At 34.9% G+C, this 23,356-nt stretch overlaps 4 protein-coding genes across 12 annotated transcripts in view; 2 read left to right on the top strand and 2 right to left on the bottom strand.

Moving 5' to 3' along the window:
- LOC105225780 (uncharacterized) overlaps positions 1 to 16,373 on the bottom strand; it is a 28,308-nt gene extending 11,935 nt beyond the window's left edge. The window contains exon 1 of one of the 7 annotated variants that reach the window (XM_019990067.3): positions 16,240 to 16,373. The gene's annotated coding sequence lies outside the window, so the exon portion shown is untranslated. Of the gene's footprint in view, positions 1 to 3,375; positions 4,255 to 14,292; positions 15,251 to 15,895; positions 16,022 to 16,042 lie in introns of those variants that run through there. The other 6 variants (XM_019990065.3, XM_029549987.2, XM_029549988.2 and 3 more) reach the window with 6 other exon arrangements.
- A 420-nt stretch (positions 16,374 to 16,793) lies between these two features.
- Positions 16,794 to 22,323, bottom strand: LOC105225781 (guanine deaminase). Of its 3 annotated transcripts, none has more exons than XM_049447670.1 (7): positions 22,191 to 22,323; positions 19,348 to 19,611; positions 18,928 to 19,082; positions 18,691 to 18,862; positions 18,511 to 18,612; positions 17,298 to 17,463; positions 16,794 to 17,220 (listed from the first exon to the last, which is right to left on the bottom strand). In XM_049447670.1, the coding sequence occupies exons 1-7, from the start codon at positions 22,251 to 22,253 to the stop codon at positions 16,811 to 16,813; spliced, it is 1,332 nt and encodes a 443-aa protein (XP_049303627.1). In that variant the 5' UTR covers positions 22,254 to 22,323; the 3' UTR covers positions 16,794 to 16,810. The 3 variants fall into 3 exon arrangements, with proteins under 3 accessions (XP_049303627.1, XP_049303626.1, XP_049303628.1); XM_049447669.1 differs by lacking the exon at positions 22,191 to 22,323 and adding an exon at positions 19,793 to 20,046; XM_049447671.1 differs by lacking the exon at positions 22,191 to 22,323 and adding an exon at positions 19,708 to 19,817.
- Positions 20,099 to 22,326, top strand: LOC105225779 (zinc finger protein 814). The gene is made up of 4 exons (XM_011204395.4): positions 20,099 to 20,940; positions 20,994 to 21,294; positions 21,346 to 21,510; positions 21,562 to 22,326. The coding sequence occupies exons 1-4, from the start codon at positions 20,497 to 20,499 to the stop codon at positions 22,206 to 22,208; spliced, it is 1,557 nt and encodes a 518-aa protein (XP_011202697.2). The 5' UTR covers positions 20,099 to 20,496; the 3' UTR covers positions 22,209 to 22,326.
- A 138-nt stretch (positions 22,327 to 22,464) lies between these two features.
- Positions 22,465 to 23,356, top strand: part of LOC105225776 (uncharacterized) — a 1,433-nt gene continuing 541 nt past the window's right edge. The window contains exons 1-2 of the mRNA XM_049446981.1: positions 22,465 to 22,895; positions 22,996 to 23,356. Of these exons, the coding sequence (XP_049302938.1) occupies positions 22,640 to 22,895; positions 22,996 to 23,356 (617 nt within the window). The 5' untranslated portion in view covers positions 22,465 to 22,639. The remainder of the gene's footprint in view (positions 22,896 to 22,995) is intronic.

Raw genomic sequence — 23,356 nt, 5'->3', positions numbered from 1 at the left:
GAGGTATTCCTTGGCTGGTATTTATATGGAGACTCTTTTGTCGCTCATTATCGGCGAATTCTATTTTGGTGTCGCTCTGTGCCTTCACATGAGTCCAGCAACTCCAATAGTTTTCCAGTTTTACTTTTCACAAAATTTTCATAAATGTTTATGCGGGTCGGCTACGCGACACTTAGAACGTGTTGCATAATTTTTTATGTTGGTCTCAAATTTTGCTTAAAATGAATTACCGTGAATGTGGTAGAAGATTATATATAATACCCACTATTAATATTTTCAAGGCTAAATTTATGACGCGAATTTCATACTCTTTTGCCAATAAGCCTTCAATTTTGTTACTCTAAGTTTTTATCTATTCTTTATAAAATATTCATGAATTAATTACATTTTTTGTTTTAGATAATATGATATTCGAACTAAATCCTTTGCATTTAAAAAAATAAAAAATTATTTTTTAGTTAGTAAAAAGGAAAGCGTTTTAACATGTTTATATAAATTTAAAGGAGTAGAAGTAACTCCGATTTTATTGAAATTAATTTTTAAATTATTACATTTAATACTTACAGTAACGCACATAAGTTTTAACTTAGCAACCATTTTGCGTTTTCAGCTATTTTAAAAGCAGACTAATAGATTTAGTGTAAACATACATACATATTTTTCCCAGTAAAATCCTTTCATCTGCTACCACATATGTATGTATGTACACTAATTTTTTTTAATTGACATTAATAAAAAATAAGCAATTTATATGACACAAAAGCAAAGGCACACTCAGTAAATTATAAAGAAAAAAACATTATACAATTAAATTAATATTTGGTGTAGTTCATTTTGCTTGATGGTTAAAAAAATTCAAATTTTCGACCATATCGTTCATTTGAAACCGAGCGCTATTGTCACCATGAAAAAAATTTCAAATGAAAAGGAGTATTAAATAGCGTAGCAACGAACTGTTACGAACAAGAACACAAAGCGTGTCATTTAAAAGTATGGGAACCCCTAGTAAAGATAGAAGGTAATATAGATAAATTTGCATATCTTAATATACTGAGGAATACAATGGAGCCATATTCCTATGATATTATGCACGTAAACTGGAACTTTATGCACGACAACGATCCCAAGCATACAGCAAATGTGGTAAAAAAACTGGCTTGCGCAGGAAAAAATTCCACTTGTCGACTGGCCAGCCCAATATCCTATTCTAAACCAGATCGAGAACTTGTGGAATGATGTCAAAGAAAAAGTTGGGCAAAGAAAATTTAAAAATTGTGACGAGCTTTGGGCAGGAGTACAGGAAGCGTGGAACTATATCCCTTTGGACAAATGCCAAAGGTTAATAGAGAGCTTGCCACGGTTATTCCACTAAGTATTAACCAAGTTAGATATAATATCACAGAAATTTCACGCCACCTGTTAAAAATATTTATTTTTCCTTACTGATCTTTTAAAGTGCGGTAAATACTTGTCTAAGCCAATTTTGATTTAATAATGTAAACTGAACAAAACGTTGTATTTTTATTATAGAAAACTAAGATGAGGTAAATTTGAGGATACTCTCTGTGACCTAGTACAACGCGGTCTGAATCTGGCAAAGGGGGTGGTGCAGGGGAGTTGAATTAAAACATCAACCCCTCGAAGACAACCATCGTCCCATTTACAAGGCGCAGGTCCCTACCCGGCCTGAGGAACCTCACACTTGGGGGCAGAGAGATTGAAATGAACTAACAAGGTTAAATACCTAGGTCTCACTCTGGATTCTACCTTACGATGGAAGCAGCACGTGAACCAAACGGTAGCCAAGGCAACAAAGGCACTGATGGTATGCAAATGGCTGGCGGGTAGATCCTGGGGATGTAAGCCAAAAATCATTAGATGGTTATACACCATGATTGTCCGACCGATTATTACATACGGGGCGGTGTCCTGGGCCTCCGTGGCGGCACAGGCTTCGGTGGGAACCCAACTGGCCAAACTACAGCGGCTGGCATGCTTGTGCATGACGGGAGCCATGCGGACCTGCCCTACGGCGGCTCTGGAGGTCCTGCTGGAGCTCACACCGCTCCATATAATAATAGGTCAAGTAGCCAAGAAACTCACTTCTGCAGATAACAGCGGAGGGTGGTGGCAAAGGCAAGATAATTTCGTCCCAGAGGATGGAGAGAATAAGTGGTATTCCTATTGCCTCCTCCCAAGGGACGGCATCAGCAAAACGACCCACTTAACAAGGAAGTTTAAGGTTACCCTTGGTAGTAAGAGTGAGTGGAACGACACCACTCTTGAGCAAATGCTAAGGGATAGCACACTGAGGTGGTACACCGATGGCTCGAAGACATCGGAAGGAATAGGTGCGGGTATCGCGGGTCCGCGTACCAAGCTCGCCATTCCGATGGGAAACTTTCCGAGCATTTTCCAAGCCGAAGTTCTGGCCATAAGCCGGTGTATTGAGATAAACCTTCACCGAAACTATCGCAACGAGCGAATAGCTATAATCAGTGATAGTCAGGCGGCACTAAAAGCGATTTCCTCTTACGAAATCAAATCGCTGCTAGTGCAAGAGTGTAGAAAAAGGCTTGACAACCTAGCCGAAAAGAACCAGGTACACCTTATCTGGGTGGGGAATAGCCGGCAATGAGCTGGCTGACGAGCTTGCCCGCTCCGCAGCCTCCACTGTCATGGTGGGGCCAGAACCATTCACTGGAGTGGGTCCCCATACGGTGAAGGAACTGCTCCGCAAAGAGGAAAGAGCGTGCAGGGAGGCACACTGGCAGCGAGCGCACGGGATGCGTCATGCCAAACTGTTAGTGGGGGGGTATAACCAAAAGAGGTTCGAGACTATAATCAACCTCCCAAGAAACAAACTCAGGCTCCTGGTCGCATTCTACACCGGTCACTGCAAGCTAAGAAGGCATTTATCAAACATGGGCCTCTCAGCTTGCGCAAACTGCCGGTTCTGCGACAGTGAGCCTGAAACCCCGGAGCACCTGCTGTTCGACTGCAACGCAGTCTGTAGGCGCAGGTCAAAGGCCCTCGGATCCATGTTTCCGGATAGGGATCACACTGCCTCGCTAGCACCCAGTAGGATATTGGACTTCATCAATATGCTGGGGCTAAGCGAGTCTTTGTGAGCTAGGTGAGGGCACAATAGACCCGTGGTCGCAGTGCATGCCTCAATCAACAATCTATCTATCTAAGATATTTTGGACTACTTTAGTTTTTAGTGAGGTAATAAATAGTTTTTTTTACATTATAACGATTCTACTTTCTTTAAATATAACATTATTAAGTATCATATTTCACATTAAGAAAGTGCGCTAAATCTCTGTCCATAGCTGTATATGCATGTATGTATGTATGTATGTATATACTTACAGATGCATCAATTGTAGCAAAAAATGTAACAACATGAATGTATTTTTGTTGTTGCACACAATATTGCTGTTTTTGCCTATCGGCAGCACCTAAAATTGTTTCTGCATTTAAGACAAATATACCATGAAAACAAACAATGGAAATAATATAAAACTACTCGCGTAGAAGCGACCGCTCTTCCAATGCAAGTCTACTCAGCAGATACCGTCACTATCGCAATGAAACGCACACACCGTATGTAAAAGTACAAAAGCACAAACAACACGAAGATAAACACAAAATTCCGACTGAAAAAAATAAAGTCGAAGAGTCACAATAACAAAGCGAAATGTAAACAACGGCGGCAGCAAAGAGTGCTCATAAGTCTTAGTCACGGTATATATGTATGTACATATGTATGTATGTATTTGAATGACTAAATATTGCGAACAAACCGATATCAAACAGCCGTCTACTAACGCCAGTCTCCGCACAATTATGTACAAAACAACAAGCAGTTGAAAGATATGATAGTATCTAGAGAGGTTTGTGAATAAAAACCTATGCGTTTACAATGAATAAAGTTTGACAAGAATCAACTCCTTAGCGATTAAATAGTTAATTTAGTTAATCATCATTGACATACATATCTAATTTATTTGTTGAAGAAAATTTTAATCAAATAATGTCTTCGAATTCAAGCAGTTGCATCAAATTAAATGTGTAGTACCTTTTGAACCAACAAGTCAACATTTTGATTCATCAACTTTGGCTAAAACACCTTTTCACGAAAATCAATCAAACATTTGTAACATATGTACATATGTACATACATACATACATATGTATGTATATTTATATATGTATGAACTCTTATATACAATTATTTATAGATACGTACAGCTGTTGACAACTAATTAGAAACGACACCTATTTTGAAGTAAATGATGTTATTTTCCAATAAATCACGTAGATTTATTGTATTGAAACCTATGTTCAACTTAAACTCTAATAATAGTAAACATTTTGTTTAAAATTCGAATTGAAGGTTTTAACAAAAACATGTGGAATCAACGATTTGGGTGCGCAACTAATTAGAAACGAAAATATTTTATCAACAAAAAATAATGATATTACAAAAACTTGCTTACTTCCAGTTGGTATTTTTTTGGTTATCTTTTAACATCACCCAGAAATGTTCTATAGGTTTTAAGTCTGGGCTGGACGATCCCCACTCCAAAACATTGATAGAATTTTAATTAAAAAACTTTTGGGTCAACTTAGACGTATGCTTTGAATTGTTATCTTCCTTATAACAGGCACATTTTCCTCAGTCCATGGCACCATGACATTTTTAGGATTTCGACTTATTTCTCCTTGTTTAAAATTCCATCAATCTTATGGAGTGGACCTACACCATTCCAGATAAAAAATCCCCCACACCATGATTGAACCTCCACAATACTCAACTACGAGTGGGGCACAGCGAGAATCAAACTCTTGAATTATTGGACGGCGAACATACCTTCGACCATCAGGACCTAAGCGATTAATTTTTGTTACATCATTCCAAACGACATACCGCCGTTGACCAATTTCAATTGGTAAGTTTAGACTCTGTATTCGTCTTTGAATCGGAACTCTTCTTTGGGTCTCTTCGCGAGATAGTATAAAGTCTGCGGTCTATTTTTGTTGCAGTTTTCGTTTTTTTCTTTGCATGCAACATTGGAAATAGTTTTAACATCCTGTATATGCTTAAAGACATTCAAAAAAATTTTTGAGCATTTGACCTTATTCGACTTCTTCTTCTTCTTTGCATATTTTTCCAGACTGACAAAGGTCAAAAATGTAGCTGCGAAGGGAAGGTGTACAACTACAGCATTTCCTCATTAAAAAACTTTAATAACACATATTAATATATGTATGTATTTTAAACCACAACTTTGGAACACACGCTTACTATAAATCAGTAATATTAGTAATAAAAATTAACGCCTTGGGGAATTTTAATTCTTTAAAAACTGTTTGTAATTAACTGTCGCACTTAATTCACCTTCTACGTAGTTACTATTTGGGAAAAATTAAAACAACTTTAACTTCACAACTATAAAACAGAATGAATTTAGTTTAAGAGTATAAATAACGGTATATCAAACATTTTACTCATCTGCCACCTACAAAAAAGGGAGCGTTTCTAATTAGTTGTCAACAGCTGTATGTATGTATGAAACCGACAAATATTAGCAAAGAAGAACTAAAGTGAAATTCTTGAAATCAAAATACAGTTGAACTTCCTTAACCCGAATTTCTATAACTCGAAGCTTTCCATAACTCACAACCCATATATTTTTCCTTGCATAAATCGTACTTGTAAATTGGCACGTGATTCTCAAAGTACATTTTTCGCGGAAATACCACTTTGTAAACAGCTGCTCAAATGCTATTAGAACCGAATAGATATTAAAAGCACAAAATATATGTTCAGTCCAAAAATACAGAATATATGTAAGTATGTATTGTGTACAAACGCAAAAAACTTTATTCGAATTACATAAATATAAATGAACTGCGTATAAATATATATTTTACAGCTTTTGAAAAATTTTGTTTTAATGAAAATTATAACTCGAAGTTGTTTGTGGATTATGGTGATTCGAGTTAGGTAAGTTCAACTGTAATTTCAAAAACACTGGAGACACACAAGGAGAAACGGAAATAATCAGCTCTTTTTTCATAGTAATTAGTAAGAGTATTTCGCAATTCAATTATAATTAAACCTCTCTCTAGTCAAGTATTTTGCTATAAATTCAAAGTTTAGGGATATTCGTTCCCGCAAAAAACTCGTTAAAATTTTACAAAAATATTACGGAAATGGGTTGTATTGATATAACCGAGTATTTTTTGACTCCGTCTGCTCCTAAATACATCTTCTACAACAAACACAACATTTTTATTCGTCATTTCTCAGTGATTACAGTTTCCATCCTGTTAAGCTGTTTTCCATTTTGTACCACTCTTCTAATGGCCTGAAGTCAATTTATTATTTTGTAAAATCTTAAGAGACAGAGAACTTGTAAACGTACGAGTACAATATCTTTCTGTGTAAATAAATTTAGTTGCTATATTCTCATTTCTACGATTTAATTTTTTCTAAAATTTGCGATAACCATGCAGTACCTACTCCTATTTCAGACGCTATATACACAAAGAAATATTTGTAATGCAATAAAAGTGGAAAAATTCGATAAGTCAACTGGTAGCTCGATATAACTAGTACTTACATACCGTATATATCTACGTATAATAATGTATAAACAGTGTGTTTGCACATTTAAAGGTGTTACGTTGATACAACGTGACCAGTTGATATTAGCCACAAATCCGCATTATAATCAAATTCGAAACTTCGTCTAGATGTACATATGTATACCTAAATTTAAACATTTGCAATTTTGTGTCTGAGAAAATAAGCATTTGCATATTCATATAGCAAATATGTATACTAATTCTTCTAATTACAAAATACTAATTGACAACTACAGTTAAAATAATTTATATATATAATAAACAATAATAATTTATATATACAAACATGGTCAAAATAATAAGTACATTCATTTAGCCAGCAATCATTGTTAAATTTTGAATGTTTGGCGAAGTACACGAGTGCAAATCTGGGTCAGTTTTAATGAATTCGATTATTTTCTTTTGTTAAAAATAACTTTTATATACCAAAGTTTTTAATATAAACACATTAAGTGCTTTATTACTAGTCTCATATCATTTAAAGCAATGAAAATCTGACACCATATACAAATGTATATTATCGATAAATTTACTTCCAAAAATAGTATTATGTGTCCAAGAATGAAAATGTCGAAAAAGTTATAGTTTAGTATCTCGGCACGTCTAGGGGACAAAAAGTCTTGTACAGCGTGAAACTCGAACCACAGAACAAAAATATGAAGCGAAACCCTCGACTTACTGCATCGAAAATCGCTCAAATGTTAGGACAAATTTAAGAGATCCCTCTGTACTGACACAATTCGCAAACAGTGTTTTAGGGCACTTAAGGGGGGAGTAAGGTATTTTTGTTTTTTTTTTTGGATTTTTTTTTTATGTACAATATCTTAAGATTATTCTGTGAATTGAGAGCAATTAAAGCAAAACTGACGGAGATATACACTTATAAGTCTCCGTCCTCCGATTTGATTGTGAGCGTCTGTGAAACTTCAAATGTGTTTTTCCCACAACTCACGTTTTCAAACTCGGTGCCCCTCATAACTTCAAAACTACTGCACCGATCCTTTTGAAATTTTAAACACTATTTCTGTACATATTTTACGAGATAACGTTGGAGGGTGTTTTTTTGTTCATAATTTTGATTTCGCAATAACAAATTAGCTGATTTTTTCCCACAAAATTGTGTTTTTCACTTCAAAGTATTCAAAAAAATTCAAAAATTGGAATTTCAAAAAACCCTTACAGCGTTACCTCGTACAATATGTACAAAAATAGTGTTTAAAATTTCAAAAAGATCGGTGCAGTAGTTTTGAAGTTATGAGGGGCACCCCAGTTCAACTTTTTTTCGAGACCCGTCCGGACAATTGCTGCCATTGCCGTATTTCTTAATATTTCTTTGTAAAAAATTGATAAGACATTTTTCGAATGTCATACTTCAATGTACAATTGGTTGGATAAATAAATTTTAACTGTGTCGTCAGGAAAAAAATCACAAAAACATGGCTTTTTTCGTATGATTTGACCTTACCCCTTAAACAAACCCCGGCATTTTGTCAGAAGACTATTTTGAGCGATGGAAGCGAGTTTAGCGCCTTTGGAATCAAGGAGCGTATGATTTTATGGCGCACAAGTAGGGAGGTATAAGTTCGGATGTAAACAAACATTTTATACTGTTGCAAGAATCTGAGCCAGGAAAATACCGTAAAGTGCAAAGCGTCAACCAAAGATTCGGAATCTAAACAATTTTATATACCCAACACTAAACCGAGGACTGTGGCTTCGCTCGCGTGGAATTTTGAACTGTCATATCTTTATTGCGTTGTTGTCAACAATATCATACGCTCATCTCAAATTATGATTTCCTCAACACTGTAGCCATTTCTCTATCTTTTATGTTACATGTTCTATTTGGTTTGTTATGAATTTATGCTCATCGTTCAACCATTATCTAGCCGCAATGCCTGGCGGGCATCTGCCACATGGTGAGTCCAAAAAAACAACGCTTTGGTCACTAACAATAATCAGTATAATCCATATATTTGTATGTATGTACATATGTGTATAAACAAAAATTAATGTACCCTGGCAGTAGCTCTGTGATGTTATTATAAATTTTTTTTAAGTAAAAAAAATATTCAAATGATTCTTACATGAATACATACATATACATATGTTTGCATATGTAACATATTGTAAAATATGGGAGTTGGGCCGAAGACACATTTCACATATGTACATACATATGTACTAATAAAAACCTCATATTGTATTATTTCAATTATACAATATATATGTACATATATATCTCACAGAATGACATAGGAATGTGAAGAGAATATAACGTACCAAATTTGGTTTAAATCGGACGAGCGGGTCCCGATTTCACCTAAAAGCGGGCGGTGCTCCGCTCATCGTTCAATTTTTATCTCGGCTACTATAAAGCCCTTTCATACCATCTCGGGTCTAAAATTTTTTCCTCTGACGTATTTAGTTATTGATTTATTGCACTTTTAATAGTTTTATACGAAGAACCATTATTACGCCGCCGGTAGAGGTGTTTAAGGGATTTGTCCCCAGCGAGTTTGATTACTGTAACTTAAGTTGTTTAGGATATATGTGCATTAAGCAATTTAGAGGGTGGAGCCACATCCGCCTCTTATTACTGTAATCGATTATTTTCATTTGTGCCAAATTACAGTTATTTACCTTAATTTAGTGCTTAGTTATGGCACTTTATAGGTTTCCGCTTAATGGCGTTTTATGGGCATCGAGTGGTCCGACATCTATGAACATGTTACAGCTTGCACAGAGAGATATTTAACCCCAAATCTAGCTCAATTAGTTTTAGGTGGTACAAACAATCTTTAAGTGAACAAAACTATTATACTCTGTAGTAACATGTTGCAAGAGTATAAAAATGGTATCGAATAGTTGAGGAGTTGCTTAAACCAGAGATGCTTTCGAAGAAAACTATAAAAAAAAACAAATTTTGCTCATCGTTGACTTTGGTCAAAAGTGTAGCCGTACGGGATCCACTTTGCACAATGAATTATTTTTTGGACTTTCTTGATGTTTTAGTCGGTAACGACTTCTCTTGCGCATTCTCTACGTTCCACCAACTTCGGTGCTCATTTTATAACGTCAAGGATATCCGACTTCCTACTAAATTTTGACAAGAATTCGGTGGAAGCATATCGACTTATATACCTTATATGCAGACTTTTTCTAATGGATTTTCTATTCTCCCGCAAGTTTTATTTTGTTTTGTTTATATGCTATTATCAGAAATTGAATCCCTTTTTTCATAAAACTAAATATTTATTTTATAAAAGGTACATAAAACTACTTGTTTCTAAACGTTTTCTGTCTAGTGTATATAAGATCATTTATGTATATAGCTTGATCGTTGTCTCGAAATTGGTCATAATCTCTTAAGCAAAATTGTTCTGAATGATCCGTAGAACTTTTCCCCTCATACGCAATTTTATAGAAAAATAATCTACCCGCTCTAAGGTAAGTTCATTGCGATTCCCATGACAGCCAGTTCTACGTACCGGAATTGCCTCGGATTTCTAATACTAGTGCGGAATCTATTAAATATTCCAAGACGAGAGCAAATTTTGATCAATAATAGCACTAAAAAAAAACTATAAAATAAAAATAGGTAATAGACAGAGTGTAATTGTTATAAAAAAATACGAAATCAACAAAACAAAGCAACCGACTGGAAAAGTAAGTAAAAAAAAAGAATAGTACAGTAAAACACATTAAAGTGTTGTTCAACTCAAGCTTCCTCTAACTGGCAGAACAGCCTTTTAGTACAAACTTACTTTCACATACATACATATATGTGTTCAAAACACCAATGTATCGCACATTAAAAGCAATTATTTGTAATCTTGCGTTTGTTTATATGTAGTTAAAATAACAGCGTATGTGGAATAAAACAAGGAATGTAAAAATCGCAGTGAACCGCATTTGCTCTTATGCTTACTATAGTGGGTACTGTTGAAAATAACAATACCGAAAACTTATAATTTAACTATTTTATAATAGTAGACCGAACACTGAATACAAGACAGGATATACTAGTAAAACAGTAACACATGGACAATAAATTGGATAGCGAATCGCAGCGCATCCTCTCCTAATGGAAAATGGATTTCGGGTTAAGGCAATTGAAATCATACCTTGGTCAGCATAGCCTCCCAACCTTTATAAACAACGACTTTGAAACTTGTACTTGTCTAGTATCATTTTCGATTTCACTGTCAAGTTTTTAAACCTCCAAAATTTGTAACGTATATCAGGTTAATTGAAAATACCATAGTAAAACACATTTTTTTTGGCAAAGTTCATTTTTTACTCACTAATTATAGCGTTTTCCCAAATTTTCGGTACCATTGGCACGGCACGTCTAGCCGCAATTCTTTGAGGACGAATTTTCGTGATAGGTAACAGCTCTTGTTTTTAATGTGATTGTTTGTGTTGATTGGTGGCTTTATATGAAGAAAAATATAGGCCACATATGCTACACGATCTTATAAATAAGTATGACTCGACACTAGGGCAATAAGTATCATATGGAACTTGTTTCAGATGGGATAATGCTTGGAGAATTAATAATATCTGTAGTAATAATGGAGCAAACTTAGCGTCGTTGTCTTTTGAAATGTGATGTCACAAAGCTTTGACCCCCCCTGCCCCTTGTCACACAATGTCACTTTTGAATGATACCCTCCCCCCTTCAAGGCGTGACGTAATTGATGGATGGCCCCTTAGGTGTACATGCTTTCGGTTCGCAAGGCTGTTCAGCCTTTCCCTGCACTCCTGCACTGGTAGCGATTTAATCTCGTAGGAGGAAATCGCTAAATGAAGCAGAGTAAGTTCTAGCAGAACCTGCCGTTGGACAAGTGCGCATTGCGCCCGTCATGCAGTCACAGGCTGGCCGCTGCAGCTTCGATAGTTTGGTCTGCGACGCTATTGAGGACCAGGCCACCGGCCCGCACTTGATTATGGTAGCACTATCGTGGTGTACAAAGATTTAAGCTTTTGTTGCTTTGACCAGCGTCAGGTCTACATGCTGCTTCCATAGCAAAGTGGAATCCAGCATGAGACCGAGGTATTTGACCTTGTTGGTCATCTCTATCGCTCTGCCACTAATTGTGAGATTCCTGAGACCGGATAGGGACCTGCGTCTCTTAATCGGTACTACGGTCGTCTTGGAGGGGTTGATATTTAGTTCAACCTCGCTACACGACCCCTTCGCCAGGTTTAGACCTCTTTGTATCAGGTCGCAGAGAGTGTCCTCATATTTGCCTTACTATCATATTATCTTACTATCAAATAATAATAAAATTGGGTCAAATTCTTTTCATAAAGAAAAAACTAAAACAATTCCAATCGCTCATCTCATTTTATGCTGCGAAAAATTAGGGACATAGGCCTTTATTATGTATAAAAAGACATACACGGGAGAGGTTGGTTCATCCAATTTTTCCGGCCTGCAGAAAGCTTCTCACACTTCCTTTTCATGATTTAAAGGCATGCATCCGGAATGTCTGGTCCTTTAATTTTGAAAGTGCCGCTGTCCAGCTGGTTGATGTCCTCGTTAGAGTAATGAACGCCTAGCATTTGGAGCGCATCTATGACAGCTGGCCTCGTTACGATGTCAAAATCGTGTTTGACGACTTTAACGCCAAGGTGGGCAAAGAAGGTATCTTTAGCGCAACAGTCAGTAAATTCAGCTTCCACGATGAAACATACCCAAATAAGTTGAAGCTGATCGCATTTCCGGTGCCCGAAATATGGTACTAGATTCCAGCCCAAGAAAATTCATCAAGCTACCTGGCTGTCTCCGGATCGAAAAGCCACCAACCATGATAGACGGAAGACATGTTTCCGAAAACCTTTTAACAATTTTAAAAATTCATCACTACTATTATTGTGAACAGAACGGCACGATTCCGGGCAATATTACGATTCTTTCGGCGCCGCGATTTGATGGTACGGATGGATAGAGGAGGTCCTCAGGTTTAAAAAACGTATACACATATACCGTCCTCAGACTCATAGTTTTCGAGAAAAAAGTGGTGAAACAGCTTGATGAAATGTTGCAATTTTTGGAGTTTTTGAACTTTAAAGTAGTTACATACTATATACTAGGTGTGTTCAAAAAGTATCGCGAATTGCAACTGCCAGTTTTCTTCGATTGCAGGGGCGCGGTGCATCATGAGATCTTGCCACAGGGAAGAACGGTCAATAAGGAATATTACCTGCAAGTTATGCGCAATTTGCGCGAAGCAATCCGCCAGAAACGCTCGGATTTGTGGAAGAACAAAAATTGGCTTTTGCACCACGATAACGCCCCTGCTCACACATCGTTGCTTGTGCGCGACTTTTTAACCAAAAACAACACACTAATGATGCCGCAGCCACTGTATTCCCCTGATCTGGCCCCCTGTGACTTTTTCTTGTTCCCTAAACTGAAGAGGCCCATGAAAGGACGACGTTACGCTTCTCTTGACGAGATAAAGACAGCATCGAAGGAGGAGCTGAAGAAGATAAAAAAATGATTTTTTGAAGTGCTTCGAAGATTGGAAAAACCGTTGGCACAAGTGTATCATATCTCATGGGGATTACTTTGAAGGGGACAAAATAGATATTCATGAATAAATAAATAATTTTTGAAAAAAACACAAAATTCGCGATACTTTTTGAACACACCTCATACATATATGTATGTACAATTGTATAATATTAAAAGATTCCGATAAACATTGGTTTGCAAGATTTAGAAAATTACAATTTTATGTGCAATCAAATATGGCAAGTAAATACAAGAGTAGTATTTTATATACGCCTTTTATGTGTTTTCCAATTCTTTTCGATACCACACAGATTGTTGTATATATGTATGTATGTATGTATGTATACTTAGATACTCTTTTAAAAACTTGTTTTCTTTCACTTGCGCGGTCAATAGCATGTGATAGTAGCGGTTGAGAAGGCAAATTAAATGTTCTCTTGATAGCAATACATTATTCTTTTCAGAGAAACTGAGAATTTGTCGAAATAATTTTACACACACAGTAACTATTTACTTCAAACTTTTATATTATAATATAAATATTTCATCTATTTATTTTTGTACGTGTTCGGGCACATTATTATTTTTTTTTATTACCGAAAAATCATTTATTTGCCATTTTTCGTACATTGACACCGGTATCGAAAAGGAGTCAAAAGCATAACGATAACAAAGCTGCTCATCAAATGAGAACCGTTAAAGCAACTTAACATTTTGGTATATAAAATTTGTGTGTGCACATTTTAACACACGTTCACATTTCCTGCTCTGTAACTGATTGGCATTCATCAGCGACAGCAAACAAAGCTCGACATGGTCATTATGGTATGTATGATCAACACTATTTTTCTACTATGTACTTTATATTTTCGAATTATCATTATAAGGTATTTTCTATTTGTTGCAGTAACAGGCGGTAATGTCGCCCTTGTTTGTTTTATTTAGCCACGGTATGTCGCTGGTTAGTCGGCTTGTTTAAGATTCTCTCCCGTCGATTATTAACGCTTTTTTTTTCTTCAAATTTTATTTTCATTCTGGCATACAATTTTTTTATAAACTTATACCAAGTTTCACTTTGCTTTTCAGTATCAGAAGCTTAAACTCACATCAAATTTTGTATGAATACCTTATTTCTTCGATATATTTAACTGCACAATACTAACTAAGAACCGCACTAATAAACCGAACAGGAAACGTCAAATTTTACGAAGAACACTCAGTACATCTGTTAGTTGTTGCCGCCACAGTCATTGGCAACAGACACATTTGTTTTTCTTCTGTTCTTTTTACCTGCAGAAAGCATTCGCGCGGGCAAAACTACAGATGCCCTCTTTTCACACATGCAATATGGCTGAATATGGAGAGCGTAAACTGAAAAGACCCTCCCAAACAGTCGAAATCAAACAGTGTTGCATTTTGTAGTATAATATAACACAAACAAAAAAATATCACAAAGTAATACAAATGTGCTTTAAAGATATTAAAAGATACCATTTAAGCTATTATATACTAATTATTATTTAAACAAATAATCATTATCGAAATTATTGCAACCATACATGCCATTTATCGGTAAATTGTACGGAAAATTACTAACACGATAACACTATTGGTTCTTCTATCTGGTCAGTGACTTCTAACCTCACAACTTTATTTACCTATAAAATTTTCTCTTCCAAACCTTCGGCTGAACTAATCAAAAAGAGAATTTTTAAGCTAAACAAAATAATTAGAGGGAAAACATTATATACTATAATACACTCAAACTATTCATAATAACGAGCTATTTGTATGAATATATGTATGAATTTTTCTCTACATATCAATATGAAATAATATTGATAGAATAAAACTAAGCGATTGAACTGTCATTGAAAATTTCAGGTCAAATGACTTTCGGTCGGTGACTAATGCAAAAGGGGAAACTCCTAGGGTTTCTCTTCAATTACATAGTCTGCGCATATACATATACATACATATGTAAATATATACATACAGATATAAAAATATGTGTACATATTTCTAACACCATATAATGACACTTTTCTCTCATTTTGCCGGTTAATAAAACGATCCAATAAAATGACGGATATAAAGATATATGAAATTAGCTCCATGACAATATATCTAATATAACCACAGACAAGCTTATATTATTTTACATTATTCTACGTACATATCTATTATTTTGTAAAGTAGCAAATCCACTCAACATCAAAACCAGATATAAATGAATCACTTAGGTACCAGTTATCGCTAAATCGCATCCTGTTTATCAGCGACCCCTACTAATTAACTCAATCACAAAATAAAAATAAACAAATATTTACAATACAAATGCACCATCAAAAAAATTCCGGCTACCACCCTCCTCTTCCTCTCTTTTCTTCCACTTTTTCTCGATCTCCAAATGAACATAATTTTTTTCTCAATGAGCCGATATTTGCCCGCAATAAGATTGAACCAAATAACTCCTTGCTGAATTCATTACGATTTACTAGCGCCCTTGGATTGTGAAACATCCATACATCCTACATTAATGAGCGTTGTAACCACGTCGCAGTAAGTCAAAATCTCAACCGCAAGGCACGTTTATCATACTTTTCAAGCACCTATTATAAGCGTATGTTTGTATATTGGTAATCATCACACAAACTGTTCTATTCAGCAAATTTATTTTCCGCGCTCAATAGAGTATTTTTTGCTTACCCGATACATACAAAACATGTCACACCTTGCCTTTCACCCCTCCCAGAATACAAACACTTAAACAAACAATGGCACAGCAATCTAAATGTATCCGAACACAAACATACAAATATACACTTTGCGCTCGTATCTGCTCGCTCAACATACGAATAAAGTGAACCTCGGCTAATTACGCCAACAGCAGCAGCAGTCGACCTGGGAATTTTTTATGTACTTAGGTTTTTTTCCTTTCTCGTTTTCACTTTGTACTTTAATACTTATGTATATCGTAATATCGATACAAAATTTCACGGTTAAACTATTTCGCATTAGCTAAAATTTAAAGAAACTACTCGGATCATCACCTTTTTGTATTTTTAGCAATAAGTATAATATTAATTGTATTTTTCAACGATTAACTTTTCTTGTACGAACAGCAGTTGAGAGATGACAACACGCAACTAAAATGGCGGACGTTTCTCCATTCGGTGTTCATCCGTTTTCATTTGTATTAACTTTGACGTAGTTGCATTGCATATGTGTATGTGACTGTGAGTGAATATTTTGCAAAACAAAATAAATTGAGAGAGGATAATCTGTATTCGTATATATTACATATGCAACGTGATGCCAATCGTTTGAAATTAAGGAAGCCATCAAAAAATCCCAAAATAAATAATCAACAAAAGAATATGAGTGTGTAAGAGCGACTAAACAGCACTGAAGGAGTCTGCGCATTTTAGATGTTTTAAAAATCAACTGGGTATATAATACAAATATATTAAAATATTAGTCCACAGAAGCCTTTGTAAAAATATGCAGATAATAACAAATAAAAATGGACGCCGTGCTGATGGCAAAACAAGTTATATAGAATTAACAATTTTTTAATCAAATTTTTTACATACACAAATTATAATTTTTTATTTTATTTTTTTAATTTTTTATTTGGTTCCCTGCCACAAATACTCGTAAAATATTGCGATCATCTCCAACGTAAATGAATTTCTGAATCATTTCCAACAAAATCAAATCTGGAGACTTGTTGTCATTACTCGCGTTGTAATTGTGTAACGGATAGTTGCTCGTATCGACTATCAATGCATCAAAATATTTTCCTATGGCGAAATTGCCAGTGATATTACTCAGAGCTAAGGCCTCAGCACCACCGAGTGTTGCCAAAAATATTGCTTGTTTGTAGTTAAGAGGCTGATATGCTTGGTCTTGTACCTCTAGGCGTCCGCTTCCCTTAATCTCTTGTTTTTTCACAAATTCCAAGTGATGGGAAACATCGAGCGCACGAAGTATAGCATCCTGTATAGACATCGAGTTTCCACCCGAAACATCTGAATAAATATAGGGTACATAATATAATTTATAATTTATGGGTTGACTATAATGTAATACAATGTATAGTACATACCTGTACCCAAACCGACTTTTATTCCATTTTTAATCAGTCGCAGAACATCACATAAGCCTGAACTTAACATGTTATTCGAGGCGGGACAATGAGCGACCGAAGTTCCGCGTTTGCCAAAGAGCGTTATTTCCTCATCGTCCAAATGTACAGCGTGTGCCATAACTGTCTATAAGTTTATTTAAGCCCTACTATGGTTTGCAACTCAACTATATTTTGGTTGAAGCTTTAAAATTGAGTATTAGTATTCATATTCATATATGTATGAATATATACATATATGTATATATTAATAATAACATTTATTCACCCTTTCGTGAGCTATCACTACTAACTATAACGATTAATAAACAAGAAAAAACGTTAACTTCGGTTGCACGGAAGCTAAATACCCTTCACAAGTGCATTTCTGTTAGTAACTATCTGTTCAGTTTGTATGGCAGCTATATGCTATAGTAATTCGATCTGAACAATTTCTTCGGAAATTACATTGTTGCCTTAAAAAATAATCTATACCAAATTTCGTGAATATATCTTATCAAATGTGTTATACCTTAAGCAGTAATCCATGCCAAATTTCGTGAAGATAGCACGTCAAATGCGAAAGTTTTCCATAAGCCCTTGACTCCGATCGCTCAGTTTTTATGGTAGCTATATGCTATAGTTAACCGATCTGAACAATTTCTCCGGAGATTACATTGTTGCTCTAGAAAATAATCTATACCAAATTTGGTGAAGATACATTGTCAAAGTTTTCCATACAAGAACTTGATTCCGATCGTTCAGTTTATATGGCAGCTATATGTTATAGTGGTCCGATATCGGCCGTTCCGACAAATGAGCAGCTTCTTGAAGAGAAAATGACGTTTGCAAAATTTCAAAAGGATATCTTAAAAACTAGTTCGTATATATACAGACAGACGGACATGGCTAAATCGACTCAGCTCAACATACTGATCATTTATATATGTATATACTTTATAGGGTCTCCGACGCTTCCTTCTGGGTGTTACAAACATCGTGACAAACTTAATATACCCTGTTCAGGGTATAAAAATTGTCAGGTGAATTTAGTTATAGTTCGTTATACCTAAAATTTGGTTATTCTCAAGTTGAATTTCTTTAACTTAATTCAACTGAGTTTGAGTTGCAAACCGTTATAGGGGTATCAATACATACATACATAGGTATATATTTATAGATCTATTCGCCTTACCTTAGGTGTTAGCAATCCAGCATTATCATATGCCTCGGCATAACTGGTATTATATAGCGACTTGACAAAATCAATTTCCGACAGATTTTCGCTAATATGACTCTAAAGAAAATAAAAAATTTCAATCCACTTCTAATATTCACATACAAAATTGTTGTGCTTATTAGCCTAAATTTTTACCTGTATATGCAAATCATTTTTGTGTGCAATTTCTCCAAGTTTGGCCATTAATTCTTTGGTACAACTCAAAGCAAATCTTGGTGTAATAGTGGGTTTGACCAAATCTGTCTCCAGTTTTTGTATATCTTTTACGAATTCCTCTGTAGAAGCTATTGACTTATCCGTTGTTTCACTGATTTTTAAAAAAGAATTTTAAAATTAAAATATTGTTTCTTAATTTTTTTTTTTGGAACATACACATAAAATTCCGGACTATTTTGATTTGAACAGACTTTTCCAATCAACGCGCGTTGACCTTGGCGCAAGGCTTCTTTTGCTAAAATTAAAGTGCTCTCTTTGTGATTGGTACCGAAATAGGACGCAAGTGTGGTGCCCGCCTTTATTGTATTTTCCTTTATAAGAAAATAATGAAAAAAGAACATACAGTTGTTTGTATAATATTAAATATATGTATAAGTATCTACCAACGTATTCATTATCGAGTTTTATATAAATGAAGTATGACATGAAGTAATAACAATTGTTAAATGCCTACATACATAGGTATGTAAATACACGATATGTATGTAAGTAGAAATCTTAGAAAAATTCATGTTGAGTGAATCAAATTTGAATTTAAAAACAAGTGCTTATGTACAGCTTTTCTAATGAACTCACCACAACTTTTGCGTAGGTTTTCTGCGCGAACTTCTGGTCTGCATATTTCGCTTCCAATGGGAATGTATAGGTATTCAGCCAATCCAAAAGAGGCATATCTAGACCAAGCCCGATTTGTGCTACTTGGGGTGCGTGAATATGACAATCAACAAAGCCAGGCATAAGAAATTGATCATTGCTCAGTCGTTCGACAGTAGCACCTTTAAAATTTGTGTGCTGCGTTAACCATTCATCATAAACGAACTCATTGCCAACGCCAACAATCTAATAAAATTATTAAATTATTTTCAGTAAGTTAGAATTATACCATTTTTCTCTTTATTTAGAAAGAGAGGCATACATACATACAAATATACGTACTTATACTAAATGGGCATACAAAATATAAACAAATACATGTACATATCCGCATGTTTAAAGACAATTGAATTTTATATCACATTACTTTGCCGTTCTGATCAACTGCAATAAATCCACTTGTAAAGATCTCGAAGTCATTCAAAGACTTAGTATGTATGATTTGTCCAAAGAAAACCTTTGCCATTTTTTCAACTATAAAAGACGTCAGCACCTTTCGATATAACTTTAACACTTTTGAAAAAGCTCTTCAAAATCCCACGTTACTTTCGTATCGGCTAATGATTGCTCACTGTTTATAAGTTCGTAAACAAGCTCTCTAATTGTTAAAACTTTACATACTAAAATACACACATACATACTACATTTTTTAAAGATAAGCAGTTTCTAGTTTTAAATAAGTGTGTATGTGTGTACGCTTATATTTTAATGGAATTGAAAATTGAAATTTATATTTATTCTATTTTTTCATTTACAATCTATCAATTTATTATGAAAAAAATATGCCTTTCGCTTGCTTTGCTGTGTAATAATATTATTAATATAAAAAATAGGAGTACTTTATTCCAACTGTCTTATGGTATTTTTTCCATATTCATAACATAGCCGGGTAACCGAGTTTTCTACTTGCATTCCGCAAGGAATGTCATTCTATGCAATGTGCGAAGAGAATTACAAATAAACAAACATGATAAAACAGCTGTTTTCATTTGCATTTCTTTCTTAATGCAATTAGTTATTTTAATATATGATTAAAAGCAATCTCGAAGTTACGACAAATTATATCCAAGAATGAGTGTTATAAAAGTCAATATATCTTGTCCTCTATGTGGGACTGAAATTAGGGACAATGTAAATCGACTGGTGACTGATAGTTGTGGGCATAGCAAGTGTCGCCGTTGTCTCCTTGATGAAGATGAATGTTCAGAATGCTTAAAGCCGAAACAATGTAATACGGAGAATAATACAGGACAAGACGCAGATGGTGCAATCGTTGCAAGTGAGGCAACAGTCGAGACGGATCTTAATACTGCGACCAAAAGTACTAAGAAAAAAGGTAGAAAAGTTGCTTCTATGCCAACGCATATTCAACGATTACACAGCGATGTGGACTCCGGCGTCCGTTATTACTGTATACCTTGTGGTAGAAAATTTGGAAGTCGTTCGCAACAATACTATCATTTAACCTGCGGTAGCGATGCTTCCAAGAAATACATGTGCAAGCAATGCGATAAGGTAAGCAAATTAAATTTTTTGAAGTGCAGTAAATATATTTCTTTTAATATTAGACGTTTTCTACAAAATCTCATTTGAAATATCATTTGGAAACACATGAGGAGCGCATATATCATTGCGGAGAATGTAACAAATCATTCTCAAATCGAATAGTTCTCCAGAAGCATGAAAAGCTTCATCGCGCTCCTTCTATTCAATGCACAAAATGTAGTAAATCATTTCGCAACAAGGAATCGCTGTCGGGTCATACTCGGCAACTCCACGGAGACAACGAGTTACCTTATACTTGTGAAGTCTGCAAGAAAAGCTATGCTTTAAAATCTACTTTAAAGCTACACATGCAAACACATTTTGGTGAGTGGTCAACATTTCAAATAGTATTTAATATAAATTAATTTTTTTCAGATAAGAAGTATGCATGTGGATACTGTGATAAACGTTTCCAACGTAACTATACACTCAAATTACACCTTAAAAAACATACAAAGACTGATTGTTTTATTTGTGGTATTTGCTTAAGAAAATTCAGTGACAATGCAGTTTTGTTGCGGCATGTAAAACTACATCAAGGTAGTATATGCTTCAACTGAGCATCCAAATAACTCCAAATTTAATTTACAGATGTCGTTAAGTTCCGATGTCGAGAATGTAATGCTACCATCATTCGCAAGGATAACATGTTGCGACATATTCGCACTATACATTCAAATAGAACTTTCGACGACTGTGCTGAAGTAATACTGAAAGCAATTGAATACGAAAACCATATAGAAGACTCATCACCAATTGGGGAACCAAAGACTGTAGAGAATAGTGCCGTTATCAAAAGCATAGGAAATGTTCAGCCAATGAAAGTTCCAAATTATCACGTTGCCACTACACTCACCACAAATATAAAATCATCACCTACCCAATCTACTATTGCAACCAACACCTCGAACAATGATTCTACAGTTATCATATTTCCGAAAGTACCCATCAATGCAAATACTGGTGGAAGTTCTACAGGTGTTCAGAAAAAAGTTAAAAAGTACGACCCAATTAAAATGTATCGAAAGATTTTGACTTCAGATCGAGATGAAAGTGCCTCCGAAAGTGATAGTGAAAAAGAAGAAGTGTATGGCATAAAACCGCATTATTCTGAAAATTCTGTTTCCTGTGTGAGCTTAGCAACTCCTGAAAAACAAATAACGATTAACACTTCAAATTTCAGTGAGACGCATTGGCGTAAAAACTTTAGATATACCTACCAATATCAAGACTTTTAAATATTTTTTTTTATAATTAAGTATACAATTACTATTTGTGCACATGTATTTTTTAATACATTAACTTAATATATTTTTAATATTCTATAAACACGTTTGTCTTTTCGCTAAACCTTAACTTTTTATATTTTACTGCAAAAAAATATATTAATATACATATGTACGTACACATACACCGTAGATAAGCAAAGAATAGTTTGGCCCAATGCCATCGGTTTGATGTATTCTTTGACATATTAGTACACAAAGAATGAAGACACACGCATCTTCTAAAATTTGGCATTAGCCGTGAATAAGGTCATGTGATATTCCTTGCATTGCTCTATTGTTAATTTTTTTTAATGCTTTTTTAATTTCAAATGGTGTGTGTGTTGGCATGTGGCATGCCTTTGAAATAAAGAAAATTTTCATAAATCAGATGTGTGTGAACGATGTCGAAAACTACACCTAAAAGTACACATTACGCATCCACGTATAATTACTTTGACGGTATACAGAATTGGCGGGAATGCCTCGCAATGGGCCACTCCCTAGAAGTTAATAAACGTCGTAGCTTAATGTGGATTTGGCCTACGGAAAGTGAATTACTTAAATTTGGAGCATTACTGGAGACGCTGAACATAAACCACATACTTAGTATAGGATGTGGCAATGGATTATTTGAAAGGATAATACAAGATTGTCTGGGTATGTAAGTAATATTTGTGTATAGCTCATAAATATACACAAATGTAAAGAGGAAAATTAGACCGAAAAAGTGTATTCCATTCCTTTTTTTCTTAAATAGGAGTGGCAGTCAATGGTATTGAAGTCGATCGATCGTGGTGGGAAAGTAAATATGCAATTAAAAGTTTTATTAATATTAATTATTTTGACGAAGAAGAAAATATGAAGAATTATCTACAAAAGTGTTGTAACTTGGAAAATTGGAATTTCGCATTGATGTTTTGCTACTTTAACAACCGAACTGCATTCCTTAATTATATAAAAATGTATAAAGGAAATATACTTTTAATTGTTGGACCGAAAACTGGTGCTAATATTTACACTGAACCATTGCCGCTTGATCCACATTTCCCAGGAAGAAATCGTTGGGAATTAAAAGCTACATTAAACATTGGAAACCTTGATGTAATAGCTTTTTATAC

Source organism: Bactrocera dorsalis, chromosome 2 (assembly GCF_023373825.1).
Source record: "Bactrocera dorsalis isolate Fly_Bdor chromosome 2, ASM2337382v1, whole genome shotgun sequence".
In the NCBI taxonomy this organism is placed as follows: Eukaryota; Metazoa; Arthropoda; class Insecta; order Diptera; family Tephritidae; genus Bactrocera; species Bactrocera dorsalis.
The sequence above is the reverse complement of the archived record's forward strand: the minus strand, read 5'-3'. Positions and strand labels throughout refer to the sequence as shown.